Source organism: Chenopodium album, chromosome 15, assembly GCF_948465745.1.
Source record: "Chenopodium album chromosome 15, dcCheAlbu1.1, whole genome shotgun sequence".
NCBI lineage: Eukaryota > Viridiplantae > Streptophyta > Magnoliopsida > Caryophyllales > Amaranthaceae > Chenopodium > Chenopodium album.
In genome coordinates this window covers 9,268,871-9,289,175 of record NC_137848.1, presented here as the reverse complement: position 1 = coordinate 9,289,175, position 20,305 = coordinate 9,268,871, and the positions used below count along the sequence as shown (strand labels likewise).

Below are 20,305 nucleotides of genomic sequence, written 5' to 3'. Positions count from 1 at the left end.
CGGTTAAGGTTTTAGGGGTCATTTTCTTCCTTAGGATTCCGAATTGAGCTCGAAATTAGCAAAAAAATAACGCAAGTATCTCGTTTTGCGTAACAAAAATGTATCGATTTGTGGGAAACTGTAAATGTGAGACACTTACGTTATTTTTTTGCTAATTCCAAGCTCAATTCGGGCCCCTAAGGACTAAAATGACCCCTAAAACCTTAACCGAAGATTTTTCAACATGTAAACCGATGAAAAAATTGAATTGGGCTGCAATTTACAAAAAAAAAATTAAGTGGCTGCAATTGGTAAAATACGAACTTTAAATGGCTGCAATTTGCAAATTTTCCTTAAAAAAAAATCAACAATATAATTTGTTCTTACACATTCTATAAATAAAAATAACAGTTGTTTAAATCGGTTAAAAATAATTTACTCTTTTTTTTTTTTTTTTTTTTTTTTTTTTTTTAAAAAAAAAAAGCCTCCTCAAACTTGAGCTGATACATCACCTGAGCTAGTCAAGCTCTCCTTTGAATTCCTTTTGACACTCACTTTCTCTCTCCTCTCAGTTCTTGTACTTTTATTCCAATTTCTCGACCAATTTCTCGCAATTTTATTCAATCAGGTACCTCTAATTTCTTTATATTTTTCATTTTTTTTTCTTCTTTTTGTTGAATTTCACCTTAGGTTGTGATGAATTTTTCCAGAAATATGAAATATGTTGTTTTGAATTTAATGTTAGTTTCAATTTGGGAAGTGATTGATTTTGGCGGGTTAGTACTTATTTTGTATTTGGGTGTTTGATTTTGTTGTTCAGTTTCAAGCTAAAGTTGCTAAAAAAGGGGATTTATAGCATCAATCAACGAATTTGACAGGGGAATTCAGGTATTTGTTGCCTTTTGATTAAAATCCCTAATTTTATTTATACTTTAATCATATTTTATTTATTAGGGTTTGTTATTTGTATGTTTGTTTGTCTGTTAGCGAGTTAAAGCTTGATGTGATTATGCTTAATTTTTGGTATTTATTCTTGAAGAATTGTTTTTTGTTTGTACTTTCTGTTTTTGTGTTGTATTTGTAGCTCAGTGGGGATTATGATAATGCTTATAGATGTGTTGCATCGTTTCGAGTTCGATGTTTCGGTTCTTAGTTTTCTTCATCTCGAACAAATGATAAAGGGAGGTATACAAAAGATTCAGTTTACATTCAATTGCGCGCACCTCTCAAAGATGTAAAGAGGCATATTAGGAATCACTTAATGACAATGCTTCACGAGTAAGCAAATAAGAAGAATGGCGAGGTTAGTTGGTTTGTGAAGGACATTTTTTGATATTATCTAAAGATTGCTTGCTCTAGTAGATCACAATATTCGTTATATGCTGGGTTGAAAGATAGAAAATGCAAATGATTTGTATTTTAATCCCGACAAAGGGTATAACATTCGTCTCCACCTTTGGTATTGCTAAGATTTAAAATGATTTTTGTGTTGTGAATTTGGATTATGTCAAAGAAATGAGAATGGTAAAGTACCCTACATGTAGTTCATCAAACAAGGGTAGGACCTTATGAGGAGATGCAATACCAAGTGTTGAATATTTAGGTTCCAATAGACGTCTACATTTCTGCTTTGATTCTTCACATAATTGTGTTTGTGTATGTGTGCAAACTCTACACCTCTTGTTTGCTTCATTGGAGGCCACTAGTTTCCATGGTCACTTATGTCCCGCTAGACATTGCACTTCATGGTACCATTATCAATTTATCAATAAGATCAATCAATCAATCAAAGCCTTAATCCCAAAAGTGGGGTCGGCTAACATGAACCAAATTTGATTATTCCGTGTAGTCATCAACATAAATCTTTCTCCTCCATCCCTTACGATCCAAAACTTCATCCTCACGTAAATCCATGCACTTCATATCCTTCCTCACTCCTTCCAACCAAGTCATCTTTGGTCTCCCTCTTCCTCGTTTAATCCCTCCATGGTCCCACTCTTCCACTCTTCGCACCGGTGCACCCTCGGGTCTCCGTCTTACATGTCCAAACCAACGCAGACGATTTTCCCTTAATTTATCTACAATGCCCGCCACACCTACTTTCTTGCGAATAACCTCATTTCTGATTCTATCTCTTAAAGTGTTTCCACACATCCACCTTAACATGCGCATTTCCGTAACCTCCATCTTTTTAATATGCTCTTTCTTAGAAGCCCAACATTGATGTATTATGTAAATATCAGCTAGATTCCTTTTGGTCAATCTATTTCTTATCTATATTTGGTTGTATATTGAAGTTTGTAATATGATTTTCTAGGCGATCAGCCAATTATTTGGCTTTGCTTATTCAAATGTTTGTCCTAACTAAGCTATCCTCTCACTGATGCTGAATGATTATTATGATTGTGAAAAGTGCTCTCAAAAATTTGCTAAATCTAATAGTGTACTTTTACCACTAATGCTGTTTTCGTGTTTTTTTCATGCTGTTAAATAAAAAGTTACATTGTGCAGCCTTTGAAGGATACGTAAATGATAAATGTAATTTGAGGTTTGTGACTGGAAAGATGTAAATTAACTCAATTGTCCCTTTGTTAACTTACTACATGTTTGGTTGGCAGTAATAAAGTTATGTGATGATAATAAGTTCATATTTAACTTCGTTAGGAGGGTCTTATGACTCTTGACTCCATGTTAATTTTTCTTCACCTCTAATAATGTGTTGATCTTCTAAAATTTCCATTGCCATTCAATACCACCACCATGATTTTGAGTGGTGATGGAAATTTATGAAGACTCCACACAATTGGGAATGGAGTTGCATAATTTTGGACGCTGACATGGGACTTTCCTTGCAAAATTGCATTCATGGTTACTATTATTACTGCCATCAATCATCATCTAGTGCTGACCAACCGGGCCGTTACTTCTTATATATGCCACATCATTTTCTGACATGTATGAATGAGAGTAGCATAGACTTTTATGTTTTATGATTATGCTCTTTTTATTTCTTAGCGTCATAACTCATAAATCAAATGTCCTTGAAATCGAAAGAAAAGTTAGATTTTTATATTGGCTGGCCTTCCTTTAACACAGCTAGAAGTTTGGTTGTTTGAGATTCCTTTCTATGATTATTGATTAAAGCTAATTACCATTTGGTAAGTGGCCATCATTGTTTTACTTGAACATTACTGCTAATTTTGGCCTCAGGCTTACAATTTGATGCCTTCGTTTGAAACATATGGGAGACCAGAAAGAGGAGGATTTGTATCGTAACTTCTCAAGAAAGGATCTCCAAGGCTTGTGCAAGAAATATGGTCTACCTGCTAATAAGTCAAACTCTGAAATGGCAACATCCTTGATTCTTTACTTGGAGGTATTTTACTGATGTCGCTATCTGTCAGATGAATGAGGAAAAAGCTAGTATCCATTTTTTTATGGAGATGTCTTATAGTCAACTTTATATTCGGTTCTACACTTTACATTTTTTCAATTTTCATGTTTTTTTTTTTTTTTTTAATTTATTTGCCTTTACGGTGCCTGCTCAATTCCAATTGGCTCTGTGAATTATCTGCCATTATATTTTTCAGTTGATTGGACTTCTGTTAGATTGCAGCGCTACTTTTTATGACTTTCTTGTCTTTGGTGCTCATATAATTGCAATGGTTTTATTGTGTTAATAGTAATTGCATGAGAGAATTGAGTGTTTTTTTGGTGTTAAATGTGCACTTTTATTAGTATGAGCGAAGCAAGTCATATTTAATTTTAGTGACTTCCTCTAAATGCATTTTCCTGGTGTGATAATTTGAGGCTGATGTGGTAACTTTAAGAGAAGTCATGGAGCTAGTTGTATTTTACTATTGTCGGGAAACTTATTTTCAAAACCCTACTTGTGTTACATTGATTATTGAGGAGTTAGTAGTCATGGACATAGTAGAAATCAGGGTAAATAAAGGAGATATTACATAACATACTTCACTGTATTTAAATTCTCAAACAGCATTGTATTTTTGAGACCCAAGTGGGTTTTTAAATAATCTGAATCGGGCTATAGAAAACTCTCTAGTACTATGACAATGACTGGATCAACTTTCTTAATAACATCGTAAGGGAAACATAGCCTGAAATTGTCCATTCTTTGACCAGCTTTCCAGTAATGATCCTGAGTTTTAATATTTGTCAGAAATATCATCCTCGTAAGATATTAATGATTTATTTACAAATGTAAATAGTATTTTGGTTGTAACTGAGACAACTGTGGAAAGTTAAGAAGCAGGTCCTGTTAGAAAGGGGAAGGAATTTTGTTGTTTTCAGTTAACTTATCTAGTTTTCAAAATGGAACATTAATGTTTTAAAATTTCCATTAGGAGATTTGATACCCTCATGCCATCATGGTTCAGGCAATACTCAAAGACCATTCCCAAACTCTGGATTATATGAACTAAAGCATCATAGGGGTTTTGTCAGCCAATTTTTTTTGGAGGATGGATTCTTTAATTTTCCTACTTTTTTTTTTTTTTTTCCTTTTAAAATCTATTCTGTATTTCTGATCCTATTGTGTGAGCAATCTTACATTTGTGATGTACTAAGAAAATAATAATAAAAAAATATTGAACTACTTGCTAAAGTTCATGTTTCTCAGTCAAGTAGTGACACAGTTATTGAGATTAAACCTAATGTAGTATATGCATATATGGCCAAGAATATAGAAATTAGGTTAGTGATCCAAGTGCATGAAAATGTTTGAACGTATTTATTCTATGGAACATATTCCTCACAGTTACATGTTTTGAATTGAAATTGAGCTGCCTTGTTTCTTTAGGAAAGGACACTAGGTTTACTGGTAAAAAGTAACAACTCCTACTGTTGTGTAAAGATGCATGAATGGAAAAAATAACGAAACGGAAAGCTTTAATTGATCTCATGAAATGATGGCTAGTGAGTGATGGAAATTGGTGTGGCGGGATTTCTCGTGGAACTCATTTTTAAAGTCTTTCCAAAAGGTATCCTTTATTCATGTGAGAGCCTTAGCCTTACATTCAAGGGGTGCTTCATTCAGAAACTAATTTTTTTTTGCTGATAAACTTCAATTTGTAGAACTGTTGCATATGAACTTTTGTTTTATGAAGTGTGAAACCTTTCTTTTTTCTACCACCTTTTCTCTCATCTATAACTAAAGTAGTATTGGTAGTGAATATTGCATTAATTTGAAGGAAAATAATATCACATTTAGTCGTGTAATGGTACGAATTGTAATCTATAATGTAAATCCAAGTTGATAAGTATATCTAATTGAGATATGGAAGGTTTTTTTGGGCATAAGGTTTTATGCTACTAGGAAGGATACATTGTCTCTTAAAGATGAAGAAATGTGAAAGTTAGGTTTTCCAACATATAGTTAATGTTGTCTTGTATTTATGCATAAATGATAAATTTATGTGAATATTGAACACAGTTCTATAACCAAAATTAATGTAATTAATGATATTCCAAATTCCAATCACAAAAACTTGCCAACTTTTTGGATGGAAGTTGTGTTAAGAAGAAATTGGTTGATAAGGTGGAAGTAAGTGTTATCTCCATGAAGGTGAGATGCAAGAGGGCAAGGTCTAGATGGTTTAGTCACTTGATGATAAGTCAGTTAGAAAACCAATACTTAGGATTTCAAGAGAGAGGGGCAAAGCATAAGACTAATGAGAGGTTTGGGGGGGGGAGGGGGGAGGGAGGGGGTGGCCATACAGGGCTTTAGTTCTGGTATTCAATAAGGAAATGTGGAGCTCTAGGGTTGTTATAGTAGACGTTAATTCGTCAGCCTAACTAGATTTTGTGCTTTCTCATTGCTTGAGACCTTGCCAATAGGATGTTTGTGTGCTTGCATGTGGCTTTCGTTTAGCTACAAATACTTAATATATCATTTTGCTACAATTACTTTTTACTTTGTCCTAAACGTGACAAAAATTTCTTATATTTTACTTTCTTAAAACATAATAAATTCATTAATTTATTTATGTTTACTGGTTGAGATTGTACAGGAATGATTCTTTGATTTTCCATTCTACTTGCATGTTTTCCATTGTCCCATAGTAGCTTGCAAACTGTGAAAAAGGTAACACATTAAGGCCTGCTGATGTTGGGGTCTATGCTGGCTTTTGTCTGTAGATTTGTCTCAAGGAGTAGCACCAAGTAAGGTGTCTATATACGGTAGCACCAATTGTAATGTTTGGAGAACTCAATGATTCAGTGATACACCACATACTGTCCTAGAATTCTTCCGTATTCCAGTGAAACTTTCTAAATTAGTGGAATTGGGTGGGAGGGTTGGGGATGAAGAAAGGGAGTGAAGGATTCTGAAGGTGACTTGAAGGGATGGATCTGGGTTAATCGATTTTGATGTGACATTAGGCATTCATACTATTATAGTTGGTGTGTTCATGTACAGCCAATTTAGTTGTTGGAGCCTAGCATCAAAGCTGTTACGGTTATATAAACCAATTTTCCCAATATTTAAACAATATTTTTGACGATGATGTGGAAAGAGTTTTATTTCAAAGAATTCAAACGTACACAATATCTATAAATTTCCCAATACTACCCAGGTAAATAAAGGACTGGGTATCAATGTTTTGACCAAGTTGAGAAGGGTTTGGTTGTACCACATACTCCCTCTGTTTTTTTTAAAGTGACATTTTCCTTAAACCTACGGGTTTTTTCAAGTGACACTTTTCTTGACCATTCATTTTTATAAGCGACATAATTTCCTGTATTGGATATATTCCACTTTTTTAATTATATTTGTCTTTCTTTTAGTCCCCACTACTGCATTTTAAATTATTTCTAGCTCTTCATGGTACCCACTCCTACAATTTTATTATTTTTCTCATCTCACATCCTTATACTTCCTCCGTTTTTTTAGTTGCATCATTTTTCAAATTGCGGACCCATGTGATAGGAGAGAGATAGAGAGAGTTTATTTACTAAAAGAAAGGATGCAACTAATTTGAAACTTTTTTTTTAAGAAAGTGATGCAACTAAAAAGAAACAGAGGAAGTATTTGATTTCCTAACAAACCACCTTACCTATACACCCTATATATCTTTCTACTAAACTCCATGCGGAAGCTAGTGTCACTATATATAAAATAAAAAAATAAAAAAAACAAAAAAAAACTGAGGGACTAGAATTTACGACGGTCGTATCAGAACGTTTTGATATCTTGATTCACATGCCTCTGAAGGTTATATTTTGATTTATTGTGATTTGTTTCCTAATATTCACAATAATTGACAATTATCACTTTAAATGCAGAAGAAGAACCTAAGCACGAGAGCCATATGGGAGGGTACTAGAAGTGATCTCTTTGCTTCAGGAACAACAGAGTTGCAAACTGTTGCAAGGATGAATTCAACAGATAAACAGAGAAAAGGTATCTAATTATCTCTTCATCCCCCCCTCCCCCTCTCCCAAAAAAAAAAAAATGATTAACTCGTTTTCTTACAGTTTGTTTGTGGTAATCATGAAATTTTTTAGGAACGGATACCGCTGTATTGTGTATCTTTTGTTATTTGAGTATGGTGCTTTATAAAGATGATATGAATTACAAGAAAATAGGCTAGATCATTGACATTGAATGTATATCTAAATCGTTATTCTTGAATCCTCATTCCCCTGTTTAATTTCTTATCAGATCTGGTATTATTTAGTTTCGTAATTCCCTAAATTTTGTTCTTTTTTAATCTCTGATATCCAGATCGTGGACGCATCGCATCCGATAATAGCTTTCGCAACAACCAGTACCTTAATCAGCGAGATGCAGATCCAGATAATTTGCAGAATTCCAAAGAGTCTGCTACTTCTGATAAGGTGCAGATCTCATTGTTAGGTTATCTTTGCCTGTTTGGCTATAACTTGAGATGATTTGTGTGTTCACACAATTTTGTAAAGTAATCGTCATGCCTAGACTTTTAACCTGTTATAATCAAGCTGAGTCCATTTAGTTTTGTCATTGATTGTGAAATAGCCTCTAAAGACGTCCAATGTTTTGAATTCATCTGTTAAGTCTTTTCCCTTCATCTCCAAATATTAATTCCATGGCATTGAAAAGAGATAGAAGCAATGAGGGATCCAGGTCACTTTTGGTGTCCTGAAACTCAATTCTAAAAAATATGCAAAATTTGATCAGTTTTTGGAATATAGTGTACCTTTAGTGCTTTGCATTCTTTTGTTTCTGACATTCTCAAGGTAATCCTATGTATGTGGCAATTATTTCACCATATCCTTGGTTATTGCTGGAAAAGTATATTTGATCTCATAAGCATGTTAAGCCCTCCAATCGGGTACCTTTCATAAGAAATATTGTACAATGTATGGAAGATGTGGCCTTGATTTTGTCAAGGAATATATTTCATTGTAATGCAGAAACAGAGAATGCACTATTAGTAGATTCATCATATATTTCATCATGGTAAACATTGTTAAATGTTCAAAGCATTTTTCTGGTAAAAAACTTTTGGTCAAATTTTGTTCTTAGAGATTATAAAACAGTTAATTTGTAAGCTTAATATGGGACTAAGGAAGTCTGCATCTTTCTTACTATAGTTACTAAGTAAGAGGCTAATTTGAAATCCAGAAAATGCAGTTGGGTAATTACATATACCAGAGTATAATTTTTCTTAAACAAACTTCCTAGTTTGATTATATGTTCAGAAATAAACTCCTTGTGCTATTTCATTTGTCTTATAGACAGATTTTTGTGATATTATTTTGTCTCAGTAAGATATCAAGAAGACAAGGATAGAGGGAGTATATAATAACTAAGTGGACCTAATCACACTCCTAACATGGGTGGAGGGGTTTGACTGGGCAGAATTTCCAATTTCCCACGCTTCCTTTACCTTTTTCACCATTGACCACATTTACTATTTAACTGTTCAATGACTTGACCTCTTACTTCTTCCTCCCCTTAAAATGTACTTCTCCTGTATCTGTTGGGGTTTATGGGGTTGGTAGGTTAAGCCAGAGGCTGTATGTGTGAGGCTTGAACGGTTAAGGAACTGGAGTTTGGCAGTGGGTGGGGGAAAGTAGGAATTTGGCTTTTCTGGTGGGTTACGTATCCCTGGTTGCAAGGAAGAAGTGAGTTGGGTAGGACTATAGGAGAGGGGAAGGGGTGGGGGGGGGGGGGAGAGGAGACAGTAGAATGAGGGAAGCAGTGGGGGCCACCGGAAGCTAGGGTTCAGAGAATAGGTTTGGGAAAGGGGAGGGGGGGGGGGTGGGAGGAGGAGGAGGGGCGGGAGAATTGTGAAAGAAACCTATCAAAAGAGAAGTATGTGAGACTATGCATGTATTTAAATTATTGGGTTTGTGATTGAATGAGGCTAAATATGAAGTTAATGATGTACTCCCTTCGTTCTCTCATGAACACATATGCCAATGCAAAATTTTGACCAATAACATCTTTAATTATCAATAAGTAAAAATTTATAACAATTAAATATTAATAAACTATTCATTCAAACGATTCCAACAAGTACGCACAAGATTGTATTTATCCTTATGTATCAATCACTAACGTTGGTAAGAGTGGATTAGGTGAATAGTGCAAAAAGGTAAAACGTGTCGCTTAAAAAAAATGGAGGGAGTGCTTTTGTAGGAAAAGTGACCTGGTAAGTACAGTCTTACATTTGACAGTATTCTGACAGGGCTATCATATGAAAATCTTCAAAATCTAACAGGGCTATCATATGACTCTGCTTGTCTTTTAAGATGCACGGCTCATTTTGCCTCTTGTGCTTTGCAGGCATCTGTTGATGTGGGTAATTTAACGCAACTCCATAGAGAAAGTAACAATGGGGCAGGTGTTGCAGAGAATACCTTCTCCTCTGTTGTTAGTTCCTCTGCAGTAGCACCTTCCCCTGAATTTACATTTGAAGTCCGTTGTGAGGATGGGATTCAACTTTATGTTGATCTGAATTCAAGCCCATCAGACTGGATTGAGAGTCTAACATCTGGAGTTCATATAAATCCTGATGTGTACAAGCCCAAGTCCCAAAGTTTTCATGAAGATATAGGAATGTTACATTGTCCTAAGCAAAAAAATGGATCTGATGCTATAGATCCATGTAAGGAGACTGATAATAGCCAACTACAAGATCGGTCTTATCCAACCACAATATTGACTGATAATCTGACACAAACTGTTGAGCCTGATGATGGAGAAGGGTCTATGTCTTCACCTGGATTGAAATGCTTAAGCAATGCTGCTCATAACTTGGGGAATTTACAAGAAGAACAAGCACATTTATCATCCAGACTTGAACCTGGTACTGAGTGGCAACTTCCTGGTGCAAAATATTGCAGAAGAGAGGAAATATTGACTAATAAGTCAGACATTAATGCAGCTGTCCGAACTAGAACGCGCTTTAATTTTACTGGAAATTCTGTGCCATCTGATCCTAAGTTTTCAGAGATGCCACACCAGGTTGCAGATACTGGTAATGGTGCTCATAAAAAGCAATCCTTGCAGCAAATTAATAATTGTTCTCTGGACCCTGTTCAGAAATCTACTCGTTCTACTATGTGTCAAGATATTGAATATTCTCCTTCTGAAATTGGTAGACATGTAAACACAGTTGACCAGATAAAGAATACTGAACAGACTGAATTAGTTAAAACTATTCAGACTCCCAGCAGGGATGGGCTGCAGACGTGTCCTGCTCAAGAAGTTGGTCAAAGAACAAATGTGTCTCCTATGTTTAAGTTTCCATTTAATCTTGCTGATAGGAGTAAAGCGGAGCAAATCAACAGAACCTTATTTGAGAAACTTGATAGGCAAATAAGAGAAGCTCAATTACATTTAGCAGGTAGTCACTCAGTAAGCAGATATTTTTCTCCTTGTAAAAGGGCTCGAATATGTTATTAATCTCTGTAATGGTATTGAAACAGGAAATGCTGGATCTCTTAGGACAGCGGAGGCTAGTAATGAAGCTAATAAGCTTCAGAAAAAAGATGATGGGTCCTTTGAGGTGGCTGTTCCAAATAAAAAGGAGTTAGATCTTCGCATATCAACTAAATCTAATGAGCTTCAAGAGGACATTTGCAGAAGCCCATCAACAGCCAATGTGGGAAATCTGGTATTTAAATTTGCTTTAAACCTTTGCCTCCCCCCCCCCCCCCCCCCTCTCCCCTTCTCTCTTTTTCTTGTTATAAAAGGTAGGTGAAGCCTTAATAATATGTTTCCACCTGATTCTTACAGATATTTAAGGCAAGTTGATGATTAATTGTAGTATAATAAGTCATGCCCAAAGTAGACCCTAAAATGATTAAAATCAGCCTCCTTGCCCTGAAATTGCAGTAATGACAGTCCTCAATGCTGTTGTTAATCTGCGAGGGAATTATCCAAATCCTTTTGAGATGCTCTCTATGTTCCTTAAGATCTTCCTTGTTACTGTAGCATCAGAAACCAAGGGAAGTAGAAAAGTGGGTTTTTCCCCCCTATTGTGATGGGAAAAGAACATAGTTTAGACTCTTTAAAGATAAGAGGGTCCAACAAAGTGGGGTGAGGGAAGATGAAGGGTAACAAATTTAACCAAAATAGGGATAAAGAAAAAGTAGGAAGAACTTCATAAAACTCAGGAAATATAACAATCACCCTGCATTATTTTCTAACAAACATAGTCATTTCTCAACTATCTAAAGTCTCTGTAATTACAAGTTTCTGAAATCTGGATTGCTGACTTTGCATTAGCCATCATGATTTCCTTTATCATCCTATAATACAAACCCAGTTTCTGCTTTGTCTTTTAACCACCTTGTTCTCTCGTCTTCTCTAAACTCTAAGAGGTTGATTCTCTGTTGCATTTAAATATATATATATATATATATATATATATATATTTTCGAGCTGGAAGGATTGAATTTTCTAATAATACTGAAAAATATATATAAAAACCTGCGCCTTTCTTACAATACTCCCTTATCGTTCTGGATTTTAGCTAATTGAATGACCAAGGAACAACTCTTGAATAATATCTTTTGTTAGCTGGCTGCTGGGAATCCTCTAGTTCCACAGCAGCATATTTGAATTTTGGTTAAATTTTTGGCTTTCCTTATTTCTCTCTCTTCTCCATGCCCTCAACTTTAATAAGAATAGTGCACAAAGTCCTGAGGGCTGATTCTGTCAGCTTGAATTTCTCTTCTTGTAGAGAAGATAGGGGTTCCTATGGATCATCATGATACTCATATGAATAACTTTTTTCCAGTAACATATATGAATAACATTTTTTTAAAATAAAGATCATCATGATACTCACATTGGTCAGAAGTGCATTTTCTTTTTCATCCTGGCTTCCATCATTCACAAAATCACTGTATTAGGTTCTAAGTAATACTTACATTGCAGGGTAAGAGCAACGCTGGAAATGGAAGGGAGGGATCAAAGTAAGCTCACTACCTCAAAAAAGAAGATTTTTATTCAGGATTTACCTTGTTTTACCTAATAACTTAATTTGCTTATTATTCAGATGCTTGAATTCTAATAACCTAATGGAGAAGCCCCGGAAAAAGTCTTCGGATTCAGAATCTACTGGGGAGCACAAGAAGAGAAGACATTTAAACAGCGTTGAGCATCCGAGTAAACTTGCGAATGCTGAGGCAAAGAATTTGAGGTCTTCAAAGCAGCTTGATGGAAATGTTAATTCAAAGCATAGAAGATCATCACGGCTTTTTGCTAAGGTTTACTTTCATTCCATGTCATTCTTTTCCTACCTCCACTCCATTTAGTTTCTCTCTTTCTTTCACCCACCCATCCACCATTGCACACACCCTGTACTCTCACCAAAAAGTTGATTGGTACTTGCAGTATTATATTTGTTTTACAAATCAGTTGAATTCCATTTTGCTTGTTTAGCAGGAGTTGCTACGCTTACTGTAATGTGATTGGATCCTCTTTCTGATGATTGATTATGTAGTTTGGTTAATTCAGTTTTGTCCGAGCTTTGCATCCATAATTTTTCTGTATGCTTTGAAAACCATTTACTTTTGAACACACAATATTGATTTTATCTGGTGATGTAGAAAGCATATGCTGTCTAAGCATCCTAGGTAATACTGTAATTAGATTGTTCTATACATAATAATCCTTGACAATTCCACTTGATGCATATGGCTGGATCCACTCTGAACGTTGCTGCTGTATACTCGTATTAGCCTTAGCAACTCTTGATTGACTTTTTTTTTAAAAAATGCGAGGCATGGTTTAATCCATAAAAGGTATAACTTTGCTGTGAAAGAAGAGGTTTGAACTTGATTAATGTGTAGTTATTAGATCGAACCTATAATGCTCAAGTATGAATTAGTTGTGTTTTGACATGTAAAAGTAGATTTTTTATATATTGTTGACCCCCCCCCCCCCACCTGCGGGGATCTTCTATGAATTTGTTCATTTTTTTTGTTTAATAATTATGTTCTGAAATTTAAAGTTTTAAGTGTAATACCAAATTAGGCATTCCGTGATTGAGAATAATGCAATGGTATGCAGGGGAGAAAATGATGAGTCATGTAAATGGTCTATGTTTAATATAGCCTTTATGGGTACGGTGAGATTAGGAACCAATTTGGGAGTTACCTGTGTTTTTGAGTAACTAAATCTGTATATTTCAGTTTTTGGAATTAGGTAGCTGGAGCTGTGTTCAGATTTATTTGCCAAACAATCAAACAAGATTGTTTTGATAGATTGTCAAATGTTTTTGAGTACAGATTTCTCGACTCTAAACTTGTTTACCAGATTATGTAATATAATTGTGGATGATGCCTTGGAGTCTTTATGAGACAAGTGCCAGATTATAGCTCAATGAACATTCACATTGATGCTCGGTGTATAGGCTTACGCTCGTGCTGATATATTCAGTTGTATTTGTGTTCCTGAAATGACAGTTTTTTTTCCCTGCTGTGACAGTGAGCTGCTGAGACACAATTGAAGTTGTCATGGTACTTGTTGAAAGCTGAGAAGGAATTTATGGTTAGTACCTATTGTCTATGGCCTCTGCCTATACAAATTCTGAAATTCGTTAACATATTTACTTTCTGGAACTCCCCAAGATTTGTAAATTTTCATGTGAATTTTGTTCATTTCATCAATTTCATTGGCTTTGATATTATAGTATAAGCTTATGGTTCTGAGATGTCAGAGGTGAAGGAGTTAAATTTATATATTTTAATTTTTTCTTCTTTGTATTACACTTGTACCTGTTCAGCTGTCCCTCTATAATCAACTGTGCCTATTGCTGCTTTCGCTTGTCTTTTACACTCCTGACCAATAATTTAAATGCACTATGGTCCTGACTTCCTGGTTATAAAATTGTAGGTCTTTAATATAAACACTAAACAAAATGATAGATATTGTGCTAGATACTCGTTCAAATGCGACACTTTTGCTGAGTTTTGAATATTAGTGATGTCTGTTATTGATTATATTTATTGTGGTATTATGCAGGTTTGCTTATATGTTGGAGATGTTGGAGAACATACAGATACAAAGAAAGAATAATGGTGCTATACCCTATACAATTTTTAATTATTTCTATGACATTTGTTATAATTAATCTTGCCTTTGGTGTCTACATGACATGAGGCCATTGTTCTTTTACTTTTTTTTTTTTTTAAAATACATTTATAATTTTGGTCTCTGTTTTGAGGCTTGTATATTAGGCTATATTATTACTCAGGACACATCTATGTTATACTTTACTTGTTATATTTGTTTATCTACTAGTTATCTTTGTTCAATCTTTTATTTTATGACAGATCCATCTAAAAGTAGCTCCAATTCAACTGATCTTGAGCTGAACTGTTCAAGCCCGAGTTGAACTCGAGTTGAGTTGATCTAAGCTAAACTCGTGATCAGTTCACTCGATTAGGGGGCATAAAGACTGATGAATACGGTCATACAGAAGATATTCTTAGTTCATGATTCAAAAACTGTAAACAGACCTCTGTCTCGAAGATGGGTGTAACATAACCCGTGTTCGAGGACGACCTCGGAAATGGGGTAGCATAATACATATACTTGTGCAATGGTGTTATTCACCATTTTGGTAGGCTGATGGCTCATCTTTTTTTGTGGCAACCTCAGTAACAGAGCTTCTAAGATTGTTCGTCAACGCGTTGAAGAAAGAATAGCGTCGTAATTCAACTGACCCAAGTAGCCGACCAAGGTCTATAAACACACAACCAAGCTTTTTGGTCTTTACAATTAACTAGTCTCAAACAACTAGATTATTATAAACCCAAAAAATATGAAAAAGAAAAATAAAAAATTGATTATCAACTTCTACATAATCGAGGAGATCTTATTAAATAAAAAACTGACATACATTATAATAAGTTTATTAATATTTGTGCTTAGTTGCAAATTCTAGAAACTAGGATGTTTAGTTAGGCTCTTTGTTTAGTTGAGCTCTATATTTCTAATCAGTCACTTATGTACTCCTTTGTTTTAGCATGTTTGCAGTCAAATGCCAATTTTGTTTCCTTTTGTTTAATTCAAAAGGTTATAAGATAATATCATTTTTTTTACAATACTCTAATTCTTAAAGAATGATCGTTAATTGGTTAAACACTCTAAAAATTTACTTCGGTTGAGGTTCTTAGAGATATTCTCTTCTTTACAATGGCTATGCAAGAGTTCTGTAAAAATTAGACTATTGTAAAAAATGATATTAGAAAACCTAATTCTAACACTAATTTGTCAATATAATAGTCTAATTCTTTAAGGCTATTGTTTAATACTTTGATGTCAGAATTAGTCTAATTTAAAAGGTTATAAGAATTTTGTTTAATATGACTATTAGAGTATTAGAAAAACCTCACTACTTTAAGCTCAAAAGATTCAAGTGAAATAATCATATTTCACAAATTGAAAATATATGCAAGACAATATTCATAGTAATAATTCGACCTCTGACCTCACTCCTGAAAGTCGGAGAACTAGCCAACTAATCTAGCATTCTATCTCATATTCATAGTACAATTAGCTGTATCATGTATTCATATACATGGAACCACGATATAATCAATATTTTATTTTCTTATTGTTATACTAATTGGTCATAGAATAGTTTATTCTATAAACTCATTTGGTAAATTGATGCAAGTAGTATAACGGAAATTTGTAGTCTTTGAAATTTGGAATGAAGTTTGGCTTAAATATACGTGTATTTGCCGCGGAATGGGCTCCGATGTTTGGGCTTCAATGTCTAGTTGGGGCATATCCATTACACTCTCATACCTACCTCATTGGCTGATTCCTAAAAAGTACCAACACAATTTTACACTTTCTTAACGACTAAAGTAAAAAGATTTGGGACTCAAGGAAACAAGAGCTAAAGCCTAAAGGATTGAAATTTTTCATCAACAAGATGGTTGTCCTTCTATGATCTGATAGTGATTTATATTTTGAAGGATGGTGTGACTTTGATTAGGCTAGTTGTTCACTTAGTATATACAAGGAGATTGTTGATTGGTTTGTTTGTATACCGTATTTGCTTGGTTTTTCCTCCCGTGTCTTAGAAATCAAGAAATAACTCGTGATATTTAGATCACCGGTTGAAGCGAAGTACATCGTTTAATGGTCTATAAGATGTGAGTTTCAAATTAAAAAGTTGTCAAAGCATCTACTTGGAATTAAAGGGTGAGTTAGCGTTATATTGCTCAAAATTCAATATTTCGCGAGAGAACGAAATATATTGAATCAAATTGTCATTTTGTGAGGGACACAATTAAAGATGAAACAAATAATTTATTATTTGTACACAATGACGAAGAAGCAATGCTCAATTTGAGTTTATCCTCTCTCTCTCTCTATATATATATATATATATATATATATATATATATATATATATAAGATTTCGACACTAATTTGTCAACACCGTGACAATAAATAACTTTCTTGTTCTAATTGCAATGATGATCTACTACAAACAAGCATTTGTATCTTACCAGATATAATCAAGCCCATTTTTTGCCGAGATGCATGTGTTATGAGCTTTTATTATTAGTCATATCAAAGTATTAATCACATTTTTTTTAAAGTCTCGATCTATTTCCCTCCATCCCTTACATTAGAAATGCTAAACTAAAAAAAAGAAATGCTTTATTGCTATAATTTAATTTGTTCATATACATAGATTTATGCAAATAATGTAGCTCACACAATAAATTAAATAGGACATAATGAATGTTCAAAAGCGAGGGTGAGGGCTGGAGTCCAAATACTACCTCCGATTTTTTTAAATTACAACTTTGGGATATCATTTTTGAGATATAAAATATTACAAAGTTGCAACTAAAAAAAATAGGAGGTATCACTTCAGCATCGTAAAACATATGTGGTTCAATAAATAAACACATGCACAATATTCCTATATATTATTGCACTCCAAATTTTACAATACCCAAAGCCCTGATATGTTAGATTTGTCACTTTGATAATTGTTGCGCTAGTATATGGTGGAGAGAAGTATAAAATTACTTTTTGTATTTAGCTTTCAGTTTATGGTGGAGAGAAGCATTATTTTTTGTTTTCAGCTTTCAGTTTTTTTTTTTAAAACAAAAAATTAAAAATAGAAAACAAGAAAAAAAGTGTTTCCACTTTTCTGTTGTCAGTTTTCAAAATTATCATGATTTTAATAAGTTTGACTAACTTTTGATTCATTATATGACATATATCATATGATTTTAAAAAAACAAAAAACCACAGTGATGCCAAACGAACCCTTGGTGAATCGTGTAGAAAATAGAAATTATTAGTTTATACAGAACATGTCAAAAAATTACTCCGTATTCGAAATTGTAGTTCCATAATCCACACAAAATATTTCATTATTATGTTGTTATCTAAAAAACCACCTCTTTAAATTCTTGATTGGAAAAGATAATCAAGTTGATGAACATTTAACATGGAAATAAATGTAATTGGCCTTTTAAAGTCATTAGCTCAACTCCAATGATATAAATCATTAACCTACCTTGGTCATAATCATTATTAAGCACTATTGCGGTGATTTTGACCTGGCTTGATTGATTAACATGCAAATACATGCACTTTACAAATTACAAATCTTTGTTGATTTTGCGGAAGTAATTAATTAGTAGAATTGCACTCATTACCTAAATCATGTCATTTGCTAGCATTGGATGCAGATAGTAGATCGGATTTTATTTCCGTTCTACCCAATTTAATTTTTACCGTCTATTTTCTTCTATTTTTGGCTTTGAAAAACTTTTAGGAAATTTTGTGAAAAATTACCTATTATAGTCCAGAATTTGCGAGAAACTACCTATTAAAAAAAATGTTGTAATTGACTACCTAATTTTCGAAAAATGTTGTAATTTACTACCTTACGCCGGATTATGAAAGAGTTTGACCAAAGTTCTCCGGTGTTGACTTGGTCACATGACCATCACGTGACACTTAATGACCCTTTTCTTTCACCAAGTGTCACGTGACCAAGTCAATGCCGGAGAATTTTGGTCAAACTCCTTCATAATCCGGCGTAAAGGTAGTAAATTACAACATTTTTAAAAAATTAGATAGTCAATTATAACATTTTTTTAATAGGTAGTTTCTCGCAAATTCTGGATTATAATAGGTAGTTTTTCACAAAATTTCCAAACTTTTATCTTAGCCATGCTCTCCAACATGGGGTTCCCTTAAGTTTCATTTGGGGGGTTTTTAGTTTGGTATAGTAATGGTTTTATTCTTATAGAAGAGGCCAAAGGTATCCAAAGTTAAGGTTACCGAGTCACCTTCAAAAGTGACTTTGAGTGTGTTGCCAACGTCTGTTGTTCCTACCCCTGTTGCCTATGCTAAGGACTAGTGGTGTCTTTTTGAGCTCGTGTTATTGTTAACAACCAACAGTTGTGTGTTCTTTGCTCTTCTTGTTCTATGCTTTTCCTTCCATTCTCCAAGATCAAAGGTATATGAGATGTAAAGATAACAATGGTAACATTGGGTATCTCCTGAAGCATGTTCGAAGGCAAATTCTTGTTTCAAGCCGACTGTTTCTTACAAGCTAAGGATGATGTTATGTAGTTTTATACGAAGTATGTAATAGTTGTACCATTGGAGCTACTAAAGCTCTTTTTTTTTTTTTTTGAAAAAGTACTAAAGCTCTTTTACGATTTCATCCTAAAATATATTACATTTTTCACATTTACTTTCTTACTAAATTTTTATTTTATTTTATTTTATTTTTTACACAAAGTCATCTAATTATTACATACAATTTCTCTTACTTTATTATTGGTAGTACCAGCATCATCATATTTGTGCGTTGCATGTTGATAATTTATCAATTTTCAACGTACACCCATCATCATTATTCCCATAGTTTTCACGATTATCTCGATTTAAGTTGGGGCCAAATGTACATATATAGCTATCTTTAATTTAAATTCCATGCAAAATTGTTTTAGACTTTTAGTTGACCCTTAGTTTGATTCACATTATTAACTAAAAAGTGTAATTAGTACTCTAATATATTGGGATAGTCTTATACTTTTTTTTTTTTTTTTGACAGAAGGATAGTCTTATACTCTTATGTCGTTATATTGAAGTGTATCCTATATTAATTTATGTTAGGCGTAGTGCTCAGCCTATATCAACTCTAGTGAGTAGTGATTGAACATTATTATTGTATTGTATTACCTATTAAATTAATAAATTATTGATTTAAAGCTAAAAGAAAAAACGATATATATATATATATATATATATATATATATATATATATATAATATTAGGAAAAATAAAAGGATGAGATAGAAAACAAAAACTGAGAAAATTTAAAGTCAACTTTGACAACTATTTTGACTACCTAATATCTTTCGTATTCGTAATTGATGGGGTAATTGGTTAAACACCTAGTGATTTAATTTTGTAATTTGTTAAGTCCATAAAATTTACTATTCTACATTCCTTATATATGTATTGAATGGTTTGAAATAAAAATACACTTTATTAATATTCAATATGTCGATCTCTAAATAAAACCTCATTTTTCTCAAAATTTATTGTCCATGTCATAACGAAAAGCCTTATTTCTTACGAGTATATGTATATAAAATCAACTAATTTTTTGTTTCACTTTTAATCAACAAGACTCATCTACCTCCATTAATTTATTTTTCTTACATCACCGATAAGCAATAGGCTATTATCACTATTATTTATCCACAATACCGTATTCTAATTCATTTTCTACTATATATGTGGTACGAAATAAATCTTTTAAAAAAAAGAAAATAAAACGTTTATTTAGGAACAAAGAGA

At 33.5% G+C, this 20,305-nt stretch overlaps 1 protein-coding gene across 6 annotated transcripts; it reads left to right on the top strand.

Annotated features, from left to right (window-relative positions):
- The first annotated feature begins 448 nt into the window (after nucleotides 1-448).
- LOC145582898 (uncharacterized) lies at nucleotides 449-14,757 on the top strand. Of its 6 annotated transcripts, none has more exons than XM_081639947.1 (12): nucleotides 449-607; nucleotides 800-867; nucleotides 1,093-1,282; nucleotides 3,233-3,355; nucleotides 7,285-7,402; nucleotides 7,727-7,839; nucleotides 9,773-10,835; nucleotides 10,918-11,105; nucleotides 12,374-12,411; nucleotides 12,495-12,705; nucleotides 13,928-13,990; nucleotides 14,465-14,757. In XM_081639947.1, exons 4-11 carry the CDS (start codon nucleotides 3,326-3,328, stop codon nucleotides 13,928-13,930), a joined length of 1,764 nt encoding a protein of 587 aa, XP_081496073.1. In that variant the 5' UTR covers nucleotides 449-607; nucleotides 800-867; nucleotides 1,093-1,282; nucleotides 3,233-3,325; the 3' UTR covers nucleotides 13,931-13,990; nucleotides 14,465-14,757. The 6 variants fall into 6 exon arrangements, with proteins under 6 accessions (XP_081496073.1, XP_081496074.1, XP_081496070.1 ...); XM_081639944.1 differs by having other exon boundaries at nucleotides 450-607; nucleotides 3,190-3,355; XM_081639946.1 differs by having other exon boundaries at nucleotides 450-607; nucleotides 1,069-1,282; nucleotides 3,190-3,355.
- The last annotated feature ends 5,548 nt before the right edge of the window (nucleotides 14,758-20,305 follow it).